Genomic DNA, 17,693 nt, shown 5'->3' with positions numbered 1-17,693 from the left:
TCGTTTTTTAGGCAAAATCTCTTTATCAGACTAATGGGATGCTACGTATAAAAGGCATCGTGATATATTTATATGTACATATAAAAACTGTTAAATATTCATCGCTTCCATTCCATTCTAGACACGAGAAGGTTAGACAATAACCATTACCTACAATATCTTCAGTGCCGCCAGGGAAAAACAACGGGAAAAAAACTTATCCCCAAATTAATTACAAAACTCGGCAAAGATTATATTTGCATAACATACTTTCATTTCCATAAATATCACAGAATGCAGCTGTGACAGATTGCTAAAATTAACATAACAAATGTAGCATAGTTTCTGACCAATTGCACAAAGTCCGCGCGAGTGCTAGGAACTATAAAAACAAGGTAAAAATAATAAATTACATTAGAGCACTTATAAAAAGAAAAAGTGCACCAACATTTACAAATGTTTCATATATCATGTATTTCATGGGGTAGCATATCTTAAGCTAAACTGTACATGCTTCTGTGGATTTGGTCTAAACACCCCCCAAAAACTCACTGGGGGTCTCCATGGGGTTTGACGACAGGCCACGGCATGTCAGGTAGTGGCAATTGTGGCTCAGCAGGGGGCGCTTGCTCTTGCTGCTGGTTGGTCCAGTTAAAGTCCACGCCGTTCCTCTTCAGCGCAGACAAGTGTTTAATGTCCAGTGTGGTGAAGGTGGTGAACTGGACCTGGTTCCTCTTACTAGTTGGCGAGTGGAGAGGCTCGTTGCGGTGAGGCCTTGCGAGCAAGGTGGCCGAACGGTTCGCCATTGGGTCGACGACTTTTCTGTGAAGCTGCTGCTGGGAGCCGGTTCTGTTGCGACCCAAGGTGGCAGTTCTTTCGGGAACGTTGGCGACGGCGGGTCCCGCGGTGGGCAGGGGGCTATCCGTGCCGCGGTGGCCCTTGGGATCGGTAGAGCGGCGGGTCAGCGTTGAGGTTTTAGCGGGTCCGGATTGCGGATTGTTGATCCCGAGCCACACCCAGTCATGCTTATGATCTTTTGCGTCCCCGCTGGGTGTCGGTCCTGCTTTTATAGGGGTTTTGTGATTTCGGAAACATAGTCGATGTAAAGCACAATTAAGCAAAAACCCAAAGATAGCGATACACAGCACACCCACTAAGGAATAAATGCCAATTTCCAAATCGGACATGGAGCGGAATGTACGTATGAGGTCACTCTCGATGACTTTGGGGGACTTGGGTTTGGGAGCCTCTTTCTTGTGGGAAATGTTGGATTTAGGTTTGTTTGGGGGTGAATTGGGGTTCTCAAGCATGTTGCCGAAGCCTCTCTTCTGGACACTAGTTGTAGTATCAGCAGGTCTGGCAGTGCTTGCGGATCTCTCCACCATGACCGTCAAAGTGGGCGTAGCCAAAGATTGAGAACTTTGTGTAGCTTTGCGGGTTCCTGCAGTCCAAGCAACAGGTGACTGCACGGTTCCGGTTGACGGTGTGGTCCTGCTGCTGGTTCCTGGTACTGTCCGGAAGCCATCTGTGACTAAACGCTGGGATGTCATGGTTGTTTTAAGCTCTCCTGCCATTTCTGAGGCAACTCCATTTGAATTTTTCTCTTGACCGTAGCTGTCCTTTCCTCCAAAACCTTGACCGCCACCCTGGAAATTCATCCGTAGGAGCCCCGTGCCGACGGCCAATTTGCTCTTCCTCTTTGATTTCTGACATTCCTCGCAAATCTTCAACTCTACTCTGACCAGCGCTCCCTGGCCCCGCCCTTCGTTTTGTGCCACAACAAAGGTGAACTGTGGCGTTCGGCGAACCGTAGCCACCGTCTCATCTGGAGTGGAGACCGTTAGCGAGTAGATACTGCGGTCGAAGATCGTCAGGGGGACGATGGCGCCGTCGCTGAACTGGACCCAGCAATTCACAGCGGCTTCCTGGGAATAAGAAAGCAAGAAGATCCAGTTTTGACCTTTGGCCTTGAGTTGGACACGAATGAGTTTGATTATGGAGGAAGAAAGAGGCCAGATTAGCTCCAGAAAACTAGCAAAGGTCCGATCAGAGATTTGAACCCGGAACCCAGTAATTGCTTTATGATACTAAATAGCCTCTGCTAATGTCTTTACCCTGACACTCCAGGGAGTGCTATAGCAGTATAAAAATGTGTAACTGTCCCAAAGAGAATACGCCCGCTTTACAGAATCTACAGTAACAAGAGCAGAATAAGTCACGCTGATCACATCAACACACAATGGCCTATTTCCTCTCGCTAATACGAGCCACTGGGGAGTCACACAAATTACTTATATTTTGGATTTGAATATATTATGAATCGCCCAGAGCGGATCGCTAAAAGCTTTCCATCGTAGACACAGTCGGTTGCCCGTCTCTTGTCTGCGGGTTTGTAACCGTTTATCATCGACTCGGGCGGAGGGCCGAGGCCAGTTCGGACCAGCCGCGGCCGTTGTGAGTAAAGTGAGCCGTCCCTCCCGCGGCTATAGATTGCCTAATTGGTGTTTGAAAACGGGCACGCGGCCACGGCTCGATGCACGAGCGAGCTTTTAAACGGAACAGCTGTGTGTGCAGTTGTCCTCCGCCACCGCCCGGCTCGGCACGATTGCCGTGACTGCGAATGTGGCGTGTTCATATTCCGAGCGATAAAAGAAGAACATAAGTGATTTGACATCCTCAGAGGACATTGTCGCAGCAGGCAGGCTAACCAGCGGTGCTTTACGTTCAATTCTTGATTTCAGAGGACTTTAATGACAGTGCTGGAAAACGTGAATAATGCATGACAGGTTTGTTGTAAAAGTGTTTAGAATGATTATGGCTATTACTGAAAATAGGGTCATTTCTTTTCATTTTTGCTTTTGACTTATGGACCTTGAAATGGAGGCAAAAAAACTTTGCTATGACCTTCACAGAGCATAAAACTGGTCGAAAAACTTCAATGGACAGTAATCCCATGCTGTCGTTTGCTAGCCCTTTTTTCAGGTAACACACTTTGGCAGAGGAATATCTAGTCTCAAGGAAACTGGGTAGACGCCTGTCAGTCAGAAGATGGAAATGTAGAAAAAGCCAACCACTCACAATTTTAAGTGCATACATGTTTTTGGGCTGGGGCAGGTCAGAATAGCCACAGACAGTCCACCCAAGCACGTAAAAAACATGCAAACGCCACACTGCAAAGTGCGAGCTGGGATTCAAACGCAGATCAATTTTATGCTTCAAGTGTCTGAATTTTCCAGTTCCTTGCCTGTTTGAGCTGTGTGATGGTCTCTCGAGTAGTTGCCATGGCAACAATGGCGCTGTTGCTCCCCGGCCCGGGCTGCAGGGACAACGAGAGTCCAGACACCAACTGTACTCCCAACTCCATCACGCTCACTTTATCGTCCACCACTGTGACAGCCTTCTCGGCCAGGACTGATGATGTGAGTGGAGAGAGCACCTGCGGACAGTTGCGTCTCGTTAAAAAAAAAGAAATGTCCCCGATGTACGCTGTGGATTTGTTAGGTAAAAAAAACGGTATGTCTCACTTGAACGGTAGTATTGCCCACAGATCGTCCTTGAAGAACTTCTCCATCTTGAATCCTGGCCACATCTGGGTCTGCCACTTTTAGATAGTAGCGGACTAGATTGGTCACGTCCACCTATCGATCAAATTAGTGAAAAGATTCAAACAAGATTTCAGCAGTATCGGGGCCACGATTCACGAGTTTTTGGTCAATATTTTCACCTGCCAATCAGGACCCAGGAAATAATCAACAGGTTTGGACCCAGTTAGCAAATCTGGCGACGCGTCTGAGTGGGCCTCGAAGGTTGTAAGCACCCTCAGTGTGGAGTGCTGATACTGCAGCATGCAACCCCTGCCCTTTCGCATCTCCTCCTCCTCTTCGCTATTCCAGGTGGGCCTGAAACACAAAAGCCAGAAATGCAAAAAAATACTCAAGGTCCATTTCAGCTTTCATCAGCTTTGGATATCATTCTATCAGGACAGAGCAAATAGAAATCTGTCAAACAATTTTGATACCTCTTGAAAACATTTTCCCGTGGCAGTTTTATTACAGTACGCCTCAAGGTTAAGAGGAACTTGACCTGGCTGCGTCTGCCGCAACGTATCGAGTGATTGCGGAAGTGAAACTCAACCAAAATATTCAATTGTTACACTGTCGAAAGCAAACGGGGTCATCAGACAAACGTCATTGTTGCTATTGAGTGGAAAAATAATGAGTGAACAGCAGAAATCCACTAACCTTCATCTCCAGGGCATTTGTACTTCCTCTGTTTTTCTACATCCTGGCTACTAATGCACCAGATGGACATTTTTTGCAACTAATGTAGACGAGAGATCGAATCAAGTTCCAACTAAGATTTAACTCTTCCTGGTATTTTGTGCAATATAAGGTCATATTTAATTATTAGGCATTGGAGTGATGTCATGGGAGTCCAGGTTAAATGCAGAAGCAGAAACATTCATGTCCGAGCACATCCCAGAAACGAACCATTTGATCCGTATGACTCGCCTTGACCATGAAAATGGAGTGAATTTTTGATGAAATGGAAGAAAGTCCCAATTCCCCAGAAATAAACTTACTTTCGGTTGCTGCCGGTAATGGGAACTCTCCAGCCCTTGATTTGGTTGAGTTCGGGGTCGGCCACATGGATGCGAAGCGGGAGGCGCGGCATCCAGATGTTCACCTCCAACTGTGCGCTTAGGAAGCCGTAGGTGAAGTTGATGGTCACTCGGCTCTTCCCGTTTGACTCTTTGCCGGTGACGAAGACAAAGTCGCAACGCTCGGAAACCTACGCAAAAACAAACGGGAGGAAGGTTACTGTATTTTTTGATTTTATTTTTTGTCGTAAAGCATGAAGGTATTCCGAAAAATATGGTGACATTTTGAAGACCTCTATGGAGTATTTATCAAGTACAAGTATTGTGAAATGAAATGAAGTCCAGCAAACTAACATGCACACGTCTATCTCCTCGTTGCTCGCAAGAAGTCACAACGAAGCCTTGATTAAACGGCGCCCGAATGTAAATCAGCGCTGTCTTACGAGCGCACCTTTAGTGGCGTACTTGAAGTGGGAACGTCACAGCCATTAAGCGCAATGAGGTGAGACACAGCAGTTGGTGTGTTTTATTTAAGATTGGAGGCCTATCTCCGCCTCTGCCGCCGCCGCCGCCTCACTTATCTTAACAAACCAGTGGTTCCACAGAGGTAATTGGGAGAGCACTAGACTGGAGAATAGGCTGTAGCGCCAGAAGAGAGGCAAGATAAAAGAGGCAGGTGGAATAAAAATGGGGGTGGAAAAAAAAGCAAAAAAAATGGGGGAATGACTTTCCAGGTAAAGTCAACTTGAATCCCAATGGAAATGGCGTGGAAGGCTGCCCACGAAGCTCCAAAAACATGTTAAATGACTTCCCGCGGATAAAAAAAAAAAAAAAAAGCTTTTCTGATTTGCAATTTATTGGCTTCTCCGAGAGGAAATCTAACGTGAGACACGGTGCACGGCTCCGCAGATGGAGAGCAGCAATGCGGCGAGCAGCCTCGCACGATTCACCTCCAGCAATTTCCTGCCAGCGCATTGCAAATTCTTCCCGGAATATTCTTTTGCCACCTTACATCAGCTTCACGTCTCCATTGGTGTAAAAGTCGAGAAAGTAAAGCATCGCAATTTTTTTTATTGTTATAGTTATACGTGTATTGATAAAGTAATTGTTAGTATTTTTATGAAAAATGTTTATTATTGTATTATTTCAAATTTTCTCTATTTTTTTTATCTCTATTTTTTGTTGACAAATTCTGCCACAATGGACCACTTTGTGCAATTCTCAGATAGTAAATGCTTGGCAATAAAAATATGTTTTTGTTGTTTCTCAAAATGCAATTGGAATGGAATTATTAAACCAAGCCAACTTGAATCAAAATTAATCATCACTGCCATCTTACATTTGCAGACTGTTTTCTAGATTACAATGTTTATTCTTGTTTTTCAGTCAAAAGAAAAACTTAACATAGCCAACAACAAAAAAATAACTGCAGTGTATTAAACAGAAAACAAAGCTCTAAAAATTCTCCAAATGCTTTTGACTTTATCTGATCATTGATGTTCTGTTAAGAGAGGTCACCGATCCCTCTAAGCTTAAGAGCCCATTCAGAGGGCACAATATTAACTAGATTATTATGAGCAATTTTAGCCCTCCCCCCTCCCTTCAAAAAATAATTTCTCCATCTCCCAGCCTCTTAAGATGACTCACTTTAAACACAGCAATAGAAGATTGCAAAGGTCTTCATTTTTCTCCCACTCTCTTGTGTTTCCGTGCACTTCTGCTGTCGTGGTAACGTGGAGCCATTATAGAAAGGTCGAGCCACTGTGCTTATAGACTGAGGGCCGTCATGAGCACTCCATAATACCTCGTGTGTAGGAGCTTCCTTTCCTGCGTTACCCTTTAAGAGCCCAACAGGTGCTTGGTGGGGGGGGGAGTGTCATTGAATCAAATAACCCACCCTTGAAAAATAACCGTCTTACCTTGAGAACGTCTTTGTCAGTGGACCTGCAGCTGGTTAAGCTGCTGACGTCGACGATGGAGCCCCCGGCCTCCACGGCCAAAGTTTTCACGGGTACTTTGACCACTTTGCCTGTCAGCACGGCCGTGTTCAATATATCGGTGCTCTGTTAGGGGAAGGGGAGCAAGTTAGTTATGTGGATTATTTGATTGAAAAATAAATATCATTATTACATTGTGTATAAAATGAGGGGCACGTTTTGAAGAAAAAGATTTTTTTTGACTGCCATGTTTGGTGCTTAGCAATATTCTGGGCCATGTGCATCCTTGTAAGTCGCCATCAAGAAAGGCTGATCTGGCTTTATTTTCAAACTTTAACTAGTCCCTCAACATGGATTTACAGCTGCTTTCCACTTAATAAGATCTCTGCCGTTTTAATTTATTTTAGCCGCTGTGTCTAAGAAGCTAAGGCTGATCAGCATTTTGCTTTTTTTTTTTTTTTATCTCCATACTGTATTTTTTTATTTTTTTCTGCCAGGGTGGACCAAAGTATCAGGCAACGGCGGGGCAGATGTTGTCCGCCCGCTTCACAATCTGAGCTCGGTCGGCTTGACAGCTGCTGACCGCAATTTCAAACAAGACATGCTCTATTAGAGCCGAGCCCGCGACACCGACCCAAACATAAGCCGCTGGATCAGCGTTAAGACAAAATCAGAAAAAAAGCAATGTCAGCTCTGTCTGCGACGCCGCCTTTCCAAAATGTTCTCACCTCATTTGCATGTGTTGGATTACATTTTATGCCATGTCCACTCAGACCACCCCCCCCCCCTCCCATCCCCCCGTTTAATTTTTTTTAGAAAAATGAATGTTTGGGGTCAAAATACCTCCCGACTCGCAATCTTATTTTCTTGCTGTCTTTGTTCGCATGAGTGGTGGCGATCAGAGCGCAAGGCCTGAGCCTGAAGTTCTGGTCTCTCCAACTGCCTTAAATCCAGCGACTTTGCGACTCGTGTAGCCACTCGCAGTAATTTCCCCTGAAAAGCACCCCCTTGACCATCTGTCTACTTTTTGAAAGCCTCTCCAGCTCCTCTTTCATTTCCGCCGCAATGCTACCACTTTCTACCCACCTGAGCCAAACCCCTTCTTCTCCCCAGAGATACAAAATCACTTCAAAAAGAGCCAAAACAAAACAAAAATCCTGTGTTGCTTCCAAAGATTTTATTTTATATATTTTTTTCTTACCATGACCAGAGGGGCCAGTCCCACATAGTCTCTCTGGGTAGTGAAGATCCGCATCTGGCCCACATCTCTGACGTTCCCCGGCTGATCCAGTCTCCAGGAGATTGTGTGAGTTTCAACCAGCTCGGAGACATCTTTTGGCACAAAGTCCAACTGCAAAACTTCGACAAGTCCCCTGTTCGAAAAGAGTTGTGTTAACATCGATGCAAAACAAGGAACGTAATAATAAAAAATGCAAATACAATTTTAGTATTGCACAAAAGTTCTTCAAATAATGTCAGAGATTATAAATTGGAGCACGATAACCCCGCGACCTCACAAGAATGCAGGCATTGACATTGTTATCTTTGGGTTCAATGGAATAAACAATAACAAAAAATTATTTTTATGAGTTAGTTCCAAGTACTGCTGCGCCACAGCATCATAAGAACACCTGAGACATATTTGTGGTGTTGTTTTTCTCAACATTTAACATGCAGGTGAAAATGTTCAAACAAGGTTTGAACTCCAATGTTTACTCGGTTGGGAGACAACAAAAATAAATACTGAAAATAAAAGAAATGACAAAGTTTGGAGGAAGCAAGAGGGCCTAATAAGAACCCTGACATGGGGGGGGGGGGGGGGGGGTGAAGCGTCAGGTTGAAAATGTTTCAAATGCTCCTTAAACGGAAATGTATGGTGACAAAAAGTCCCTCCATGGTCACAAAGCACACCAAAGCAATTTCAAGTATTTTATGTTGCCACCAGCCTTTCCCCAACTTATTTTGGGCCGGGTGATACGGGCTCATTAAAGTTTCTGTCCGACTCCTCGCTGACTTTCTATTGCCTCTCTGCAGTGAGCCACACTCACCTCTTGTCAGCACATTTTCTTTTTGTCCAGAGTTTGATTATTTTGCTTTCAGGAAGCTGTTTGGAAAGTCTGCCTCATCGTTATGCTCCTGATACAAAGTATAGACGATGTTACGATAGATTAAAAGAAAGGGAATTGAAACGGTTTCAGTTTAGGCTCCGTATCACAAAAAAAAAATAACATGAAAGAGGGTTGGAATGCTTTGACACGAAAAGCAAGAAAAAATAAAGTACAAATACTGATGCAAAAACGATAAATAATTTTACGACATAATCAAAACCTAAATTGTTTCCAACAACCAACAACAACAAAATTCAAACCCCTTAGATGTACCGACCATGATGTCACCAAGACATTCAAATATCACTTCTGTTTGTTGACGGCTTTTAAAATTATTGCCAGCATGTTCTCCAAAAAAAAAAAAAAAGTGCAAATCCGCTGGTGTCAATGGACGAGGTTAAACGAGTCAACATCTGTGTGACAGTTTTAGCACCACTCAAGTGAAATATGTTTGGCATGAAAGCTGCTTTTAGCATTCATGGCTAAAACCACATCATACATGAAAAAGATTTTGGGAAAGGTACAATATGATATTTTGAACTGAATGTTTTTATCACATTTTGTCAAATTTTTATCACATTTTTAAAACCAGTCAGTTTCTTAACACAATTTTTAAACTGAATTTTCTTTATCAAATGTTATTCAAATTGTCACATTTTTAAAAAAAAGCTGTGAATTTTAAATGGCAAATTTTGATCACATTTTTAAAATCAGTCAAAAATACTCTCTTTTTTTGGGTAACTGGAACTGAGCCAGGTCAATTTAGCTGCTTTTCTGAAAGTATTCAGACTGTCTGTGCCGACAAGTGTGTGAAAGAAACATGGAAGGGGTTGTGCCCCTTTATCCTGGAAAGCCTTCCATTGAGGGGGGGATGTTAAATCCTCCGTCATATCACTTCATGGTGCGCGTGTAAAGGGACCAACGGGCGGGAGGGTGAGTCCAATACGTCGGACCCGACTTGGAATATCTCTCTTTTCTAATCCCCCTCGCTTGTGAACGTGCAAGCGCTTAAGCCGGGATAACGGAGCCGTGATTATGGATGATTACAGATAAGTGGGTCGAGCCGGACGGTGGGTGGCCGCTCGCTCGCTCTGGTTGCTTGCTGATGCATTTGAGACCCTAGACTGAAATAATAACGCCATTGATTTTAGAGACACAACCGCAATGTGGACTTCGTGGCAAAACACTAATAGAACGTGTTTCCATCATGTCTTGAGATGTTCGCTCGGAAGACGGTCGGACTTGAAGATGTAATCCAAATGTAATGTGCTGACCTCTTTGGCGTGACTGCAACCTTCCGTTGGCAAACCACCGAGACGGTGTTTGGGATGATGACTCTGCCAGGTTCTGATTTGACCTCCCACAACATCGGGTCACTGGGCCGCACGGTGACGAACGACAATCCCGGTTTGACCGTCGCCCTAAAGTAAACAAATACAACGACATCAACAGGTCAAATCGGTGTTGACGTTGGAACGCACGTTTTGGGTTCAGCTCAAACTAACAAAAAAAAATACTTAAAAGTGTGTCATTAATGTTCAGAGTTGTAAAAACCAAAGTTTTTCCCATCTTCTAATTGCCCTTCTGGCAGTCCCCAGAAGTCGATCCAGTAAAGGGATTTGATAATACGCGAGCGAGACAAATCTGCAAATTGGACAGATCTGCAATAACTATCGTGTCTTTGGCAATATAAGTTCGGACAGTGAAATTGAATTTTTTTCCCAAAAAAACTGTGGCTAATGACAGTAAAATAATAATTAGGTTAGTTTTTTTTCTTCCTGTGTTTTATCAGTCATATTGAGCTTGATGTGGCGAGTGACCCAGTAAACAGATGAGTCGCAAGCTGCGGGCAGACTGCGAATTAGCATTAATTAGCATTCATTTTTGTTGGCCCCAGAGAAGTCACACTTAATTAGATTCAAACACATGACGCAGCACTGATCACACTTTGGATGACAAATGTAAATGGAAGCAATCGGCCCAAGAGGATCCAATAGACACCTGAATTTACAAAACAATCAAGCTTCCATCTGGCTGTTACATCACAAGCATCCCGATGCATTTTGGGAATAGAACATAGCGAGGGGACGTCGAGCCATATGCGCTCAAGTGTTTCGGGAGATACGAATTGATTCGGATCCAAAGTTATCATGTGTGGAATCACACATCATATGTTTCTGAGAACAAGCCAATTTCCTCGTGGTGAAGATTCAGGGAAGTAGCTGGAAGTGTTCCACGGGGAGTCAAACTCCGCCACGTCAGATGGAATCGTTTGGAAAATCATTGGCGACAAGATCCAATTGCAGAATAATGTTTTGTCAGAAATTTAATCATTTCTGTGTTCAGTAAGTGTTTTTTATTTTAACATTAAAGTAGAGGTCACCGTATGATGTTTTGCAATCAAACAGTCATAAACGGAACAATCCATTAGCGGGGAGGCCGGGTCAAGGTCAAAAACACATCTAGAGTAATTCAAGCACTGAAATGGATGTACGGAGGCTGACATTTCAACCAACCGCAGACGAGGGCTGAGATCAATTTGGGAATCAATATATGCTGTGGGCATAGAGGGAAGCCCTTGAAAAATGACACAAAAAAAAACCAATACATTAAATTTTACAAATGTTGAGTTGTTTTAGTGATCTGATGAATGTAAAAAAAAAAAATGGCATCCTTAATGAGAGGACTAGTTATTCATTTATTTTTGCAGAATTTTTTTCCTGGAGCAATGACTTAGCTTCTCTGGTCCATCAAAGTTTTGTCATTCCTCCAAAACATCTCAGACTCTTTCACGAGTCACTTTTTTTTTAATGTAATGCCCCAAAGGTGTGTGAGCAGGTATATCCAGCAAGCAAGCCTTTGCGCTTTTATTAGATCAAAATTACGGTTTGGACTCTGTTTGCCTATTTGTCAAGTGGAGCTTATAAAAACCATTTTTGAAGTATTTTTGAAGAAGTACTATTTTCCAGCAATGTTTTTTTTTTTTTTTTTTACCAGTGTGTTCACCTTTATTTGAAATTGTTCTACATGACATTAATGGCACCTCCTCTCCAGCCCCATTTTAATTTGCAGTTACCATGCCAATGACAGATCTTGTATGATTACTTCTACCATCCAAATGGTAAAAAAAATCACAAATGCATTCACCAGTTAAAATACATCTTTGACGTCTATATCCGTCAATGGTAGTGAAGGAGTCAACATCGTGAATGCTGCCCAATCAGATGTGCATGATGATAATGTCTAAAAATAATAATATGCATCCTAACAGGTGGATATGAACATGCATGACATATGACAGATGCACCCGCTTAATCCTCACAGTGGGCTCAAATCATCTCTACCCTTAAGGGTTAACCTCTTGATTCATTTTCAATCAGGGCCACAAAGATAATCTGGCCAAGTCTCGCTGGAGAGGACTCAATCTTCGGTCAAAGACGTGAAGTAGAGCAGGGATTTCTCCCAGGACCTATCAATCACTTTGCCAAGCTCCTCGGAGTGAGCCTTCACTCGGACTTAAGTGTGGGACTCTTGGCCAATCTCATTCTGGATGTGGCGCTAGGTCAGACATACAAGGACTTGAAAGCACTGACCCAAACGGAGGAACTTCACTTGTGTGGTCAATAAGTAGGATTTTCCGGAGGGGGGGGATTTCAGGTGAAGAGGATAAAAATCCAAAAGGAAAAAAGGCTTTTGAGAGGGTCAGCGTGTCGTATTCGTGTCGTTTAATGACTGGCGCTGAGCTGCATCAGGTCACTGGGTCAGCGTGTTTGTGTTGGGTCAGCCTGATGTAAAGGGGAACGGTCAGTAGGACTGCTCCAAGTGCCAGTTTAACTTTGTTTCCATGGATTAACACACATATCTTTGCATGTCCCTCCATTTTCCTGCAGATTATGTCCAGTGTGTGATATCACGGATTAGATTATATAAAGATACAGCTGAGCGAAACGATACACGGGTCGAGACGGCGACTCGCGTCAGAAGGCAGTTGGTGGTAGAAACTTCCCACAGATTACACCGTGGTTTTTATTCGACCTCCACTCTTACCCAAAGGATCGGGAAAGATGTTTGTTTTTTGTGCTCCATGAAACAAGATACATTATTCATGAAATCAACTACCCAGAGAAAACGCTTGGAATGTTGGCAGGATGTCAAGATATGAAAACCAGTGAATCATTTGCCAATTATGTCCCTGCTTATGGAAGAGTGCTCCGCCGTAACTCCCCCCCCTCCTCCCCACTAAGTGAGACATTAGACGGGATCAAACATGTCAGTAATTTATGAAGGTGGTGAAAGTGGCAGGCGGCGGTAAGCGTGGTGGCGCTTGTGTCAAGCCCCATCAGCGTTTAAATGCCTTAAGTAAGCATTTAAATGCATGGAGTCCATCCGGCACGATTTCGCCCGTATGTCGTAGTGAAGCAACCTGATTTCTTTTCACAACATCCTCAAAAAGCCATTTTTTGGTCTAGGAATTCCAACTGAACAGCGTTATAGGAAAGAGATCATGTATGTGTCTTACCTAAGTGTGAAACTCTCCAAGGTTGATGTACTTGCAAGGAAGATGTAAAAAGTTAGAACATCATCAGACCTGAGAGGTTTGGAAGCGGTCTGAATGACCAAAGCTCCTCCCAATCTCAGACGAGAATAGGTTGCGTTCCCAGGTGGAGTTTTAAGAAGGTTAACATTTCCTATTCTTCTCAAGGGTGTTCCTGACCCTTCCTGGACCCCCGCCCTCCCGACTCCGATTCGTTGCAGGCTATCCTGAGGCGTACACAGATCTGTCTGGTCCATCCGACTCTGGAAGTAGACCTCCACGAGATTTCCTTGAAGCCCCTTTGCGGTTTCGGTTCGCTCTTTGCTGGATCCGCCGGGTCGAGTGAAGGAACTGAACCAGGCTGGTTCGAGTTTCAGCTGTGCCACACAGAACCTATCCGGAGAGACCAGACATGCCCCGCGGACTTCCCTCGTCCCCCAGAAGGCGTAAGCTGTCACGCAATGAGCGCCATCGGCCGTCTTTTCCTGAGCTCCGCCGAGTTCACGAGGCATGTGGAAGAGGATCTTGACCACCGGGGATGAGGAACGCACCTGGCGCCCTAAAATGACCGGTATAATCCTGCGCCCACTGAGGAGCACCTCTGGTGGAATGGGGGCATCCACACTGAGTGGACCATATGAGGCATTCAAAACTGTTTTGAGTAAACCAAAACCTGGATCAGTGATGAGAAAAGTTTGTGAGTGAGCCTTCAGGCTGGAGTTCCCTTGTGGGTGAGGACTGTCCTGTGTCAAAACCACATGATCGGCATTGAGGACCCGAAATCTGACTGCAGGATAAACCGGTGGTGGACTCGAGGTCTTGGTATCTTTTTGCTGGCTTTCAACATCTGTTGGGAGGAAGAAAATATTTCTTTAGTGAGGGGGTTGAGAGCTGGAACTTTGAGGTGGATAGTGGGAATGATGGAGGTGATCAGGTCATGCTGCTCATCTGAGACTAAAATGCAATGACAATCCCTCATGTGGTTTCCGACAATGGAAAATGCGAAGAAAATAACACTTGAGACGGAAACGGAAGACAAACAGGAAATGGAGTACTTTGACAAAAGTAGAAACAGGAAATTAGTTGAACCTTTGCCCCGAATGTGATGTAAAAAAATGACAACAAAAGTGAGCTAACAGTTCAGTTAGTAGAACTCGGATTTCAGTGAGAACAAATGATGTTCTCTCCTCTTGGCAACCCAAAGCATGGCAGCATTATTTATGTCTTATAATTCATAAATAATGTGCTTCACAGCCATTTAGTGATTTATAGACCATACGTGCCTTTGTCGCTGTCTGCGGGTGTTGCTGCACCGTTTGTGTTCATAAATCAATTGCTAAGAGGTCTGGCTACTTTCATGATCAATAGCAGACATTCAAAAGATAAATACATTTATTTTATGTATTATTATTAATCTTATTATTTGTGTTGTATTTTTTATTTCATTTATTTATTTATATCTTGTTCACTTTGGCAGACTGATGGAGACACTCGGTTTCTATTTCAAAAGTTGCTTTCCAGATAATATTTATAAATGAGAGAGAAATAATTGGAATGCCTCCACATACACATCAAACATTGAATCAATTTCTAAGTGCATCCTACAAGTGGTGTTAAATGATTTACATAAAGTACGGCAAATAGCAAAAAAAAAAATTCACTCAAACTTACCTTTTATTACCGCCGTGAGCACAGCGACTGTCACCATGGGCGACATGAGACGCAAGAGAAAGTTGAACATCTTGTCAAGGGAATTCCTGATGAGCGGTTAAAAAAAAAAAAAAAAAAAAAAACTCAAAAAAGCTTGATATACACTAGTAGTTTCCTTTCATTGCAAAAAAAAAAAAAACCAAAATTCTCTCGTTGAATGTTGGGTGAACAAAAAAGATGCAAAAGTTTGCACGTCCTGGCTGGCAGGGCAGAAGAGCGCCAGGCTCACGACTATTCCCATGGCCAAAATCTGTAAACATGTGCAGTGTGTCAGATTAACGGCAGCCACGTGGGCGGAGGAAGAGCTGCGAGCAAATTAAATGCACACGAGGTCAAAGAGATCAGCGCTTTCTCTGCGACTCACTTTAAATTTGATCTAACAAATGATGAACATGATTCCACGCCAGGGGTCGAATTCACATCATACCATTAGCGTTTTGACTCTCGTAATACTATTTTAGGACTTTTATTACATTCCTCACATGTTATACAGTGATATTAAAGTTCAATATACAGCGCAGAGCTCCCCCAAGGCCTGACAATTACTATGCTTCAATTTTTTTTCATATATTATTCACGATGAAATTACTTCTAGTAAGTACCGTGGTTATTGTGTCATCACTACAAACGTGTGAATGAAGTCCAAAGCATTGTTTTATTTGTGCATGTATGCAATTAAAGTTATGCTTTCTAAATTACAATCATTGCTACACAGGCATAATTTGTCCTTTTTATTTTTTTGCCAGATGTCACCCACAGAACCTCAGGCTGTGGCGGCGCCGCATGGGATCATATCTGAGGCTGCAGGATGGAGCAGATGGGTGCAGGTATAAGCTTAAGCCTCGATGATATGACGGCACACATTGGGCAGCGATTGCAAATGAAAAAAAAAAAATTGTCACGTAACACTGTTCTGTTGGGTATCTCCTATATACTGTATGTGGACAAAAAATATCGGGTCACCTGACTATGGTAAACTACAGAATATTTGTTGGACCTGTTCAAAGTCATCCCAGATGTGCTCACAAACGTACATATTCTTTATCCTCTGCAAAGACTGATCGATGCTACTGCGGCTAATTGAAGAGCTTAGACGTCTCCATTTTCAGTATAGCTTTCTATGTTACTGCCCCCAGGTGGCCTAGGAGCACACACCAGAAGTCACATTTTCAAAAAACTTGTTTGGAAGCCAAGAGATGTTCAAAATGCACTGCCGGTCCAGTGAGCTTGCTCAAACTTCATTCTTCATTTCCTCAGTCGACCCCTTTTAATATGAGAGCGCCTGTTGCCAAGTCGAGCCTCCCGCACCTTCTTCAGGGACACTTATAACAAGGTGCCAGGAGCCGATGCAGACATTACGGGTAAATAAAGACGTCTTTGTCTCACCACAGAGGCTGACGGGGATATGTACCTTCGAGAAACGTTCCAAGGACTCCAAGTTTGAAAAGTGAATGCAGTCTATAAAATGGTTGTTGGCTAAGCTGAGAATGTTTTGGAGAATTTTGAGAAATTAGGCTCAGGCCCTTTTAGTTGATTTGTATCTATTACTTGTTGCTAACTCCTTGGATGGGTTCACTTAAACTGTGCAATGTGAAAACAAGGTTTTGACAAAACAAAATGGAAATTAATACATTGTATCCACCCGAGATACTGAAAAAAATGATTTTTGACGTCTGTTCGTCAATGGCAGTGAACGAGTTAATAGTTCACGGTCCACATGGTGAATAAATGCAATCACATTGTGCGTTTTAACAAATGTATCAATGTTACATAAAACTCAATTTCAATTCCATCCTGCACGAAAAACAAAGTTCATACTTATATTGTGCACACACTCATTTTTTGTATTCTCACATAATTTACCCAAATGCAGATTCTGCAATTGTTTCGCCATTCATCATCAAAACCAAAGATGAATACAGCAGGAGGAGCAAATTAGAAGGCCAAAGCAAAACAAAAAGTTCAGCAGTATGAAAAGTTGTTTTTTTTCGTTTTATAAAGACGTACGATTAACTGCATCTAAACTTTAGCTGATAAACAAACTTTGAAACTACCCACGGCAGGCGCAGTCTCTCTTCTCACTTTGTCAGCACCTTCTCAAACTAAATACTGGAAGGATTTACAGCGTGGCATACAGGCCGGTGACATCCCCACCCATAAAAAATAAAATAAAAAATCCAACTCGCCTCGAGGGTCATGTTTAAAGAATGGTGTCAGGCTACATGAACTAATGCATTTTTATAAGCGGCCATATTCTCCTAAAAAGATTCTAAGTCCACGAGGAGCTTTTCACCTTCCATTTGACGCCTGCAACTTTGACCGGCCCATGATAGTCCAGTTCACAGACAGGTCATTGTATGATTAACCACTCTATTAACCTTTACCGACGGTAATCCAGATGAGAAATTACTATTGAACTAGCAGGGCACTATCATCATTATTTACGTATGGTGACGACAACAAGGATTATCCTGTATAATATAATATAATATAATATGATATAATATAATATAATATAATATAAAACAAATAATATGATATTCTTATTTCAATTATAGATATCATGTCTGCTAATAATAATAATAATAATAATAATGATAATAATAATAATAGTGAAGACTAGTGCAAAAGCAACACCCCAAAAAACATTTTATAAAACAAAATTAGTGATCCATGAAAAAATAGAATACAAGGCTCAAGATGTAAATGTGTTCTGACATCTGGGTTGTTTGTTTGTCTTAACATTGATGGTATGCTGGCCACTTTTCAAGATTCCATCTGGTTTACAGTAGCTGGAATGAAACAATCTAATGAATGTGTGGGCT

The 17,693-nt window shown here is 42.8% G+C and overlaps 1 protein-coding gene across 2 annotated transcripts; it reads right to left on the bottom strand.

Annotated features, from left to right (window-relative positions):
- Positions 1-335: 335 nt before the first annotated feature.
- LOC147048257 (transmembrane protein 132D-like) lies at positions 336-15,080 on the bottom strand. 2 transcript variants are annotated; one of them, XM_085926258.1, is made up of 11 exons: positions 15,068-15,080; positions 14,830-14,919; positions 13,144-14,005; positions 9,899-10,045; positions 7,718-7,889; positions 6,499-6,642; positions 4,562-4,770; positions 3,704-3,878; positions 3,504-3,617; positions 3,224-3,415; positions 336-1,904 (listed from the first exon to the last, which is right to left on the bottom strand). In XM_085926258.1, exons 2-11 carry the CDS (start codon positions 14,897-14,899, stop codon positions 528-530), a joined length of 3,462 nt encoding a protein of 1,153 aa, XP_085782384.1. In that variant the 5' UTR covers positions 14,900-14,919; positions 15,068-15,080; the 3' UTR covers positions 336-527. The 2 variants fall into 2 exon arrangements, with proteins under 2 accessions (XP_085782384.1, XP_085782383.1); XM_085926257.1 differs by lacking the exon at positions 15,068-15,080 and having other exon boundaries at positions 14,830-14,899.
- Between the last annotated feature and the right edge of the window lie 2,613 nt (positions 15,081-17,693).

This window comes from Syngnathus leptorhynchus, chromosome 12 (assembly GCF_054491065.1).
Source record: "Syngnathus leptorhynchus isolate UIUO chromosome 12, UIUO_Slep, whole genome shotgun sequence".
Lineage (NCBI taxonomy): Eukaryota > Metazoa > Chordata > Actinopteri > Syngnathiformes > Syngnathidae > Syngnathus > Syngnathus leptorhynchus.
Note: the sequence above shows the minus strand (reverse complement) of the source record. Positions and strands in the feature narration are given on the sequence as shown.

Bases quoted from the DNA above. Each gene is read 5' to 3' on its own strand.
- LOC147048257 (XM_085926258.1), bottom strand. From the start codon at position 14,899: ATGTTCAACTTTCTCTTGCGTCTCATGTCGCCCATGGTGACAGTCGCT. The intron at 6,643-7,717 runs GTAAGAAAAAAA...TTCCCCTAACAG, and splicing joins GACTGGCCCCTCTGGTCATG to AGCACCGATATATTGAACAC. The intron at 3,416-3,503 runs GTGAGACATACC...AACTGTCCGCAG, and splicing joins TGGGCAATACTACCGTTCAA to GTGCTCTCTCCACTCACATC.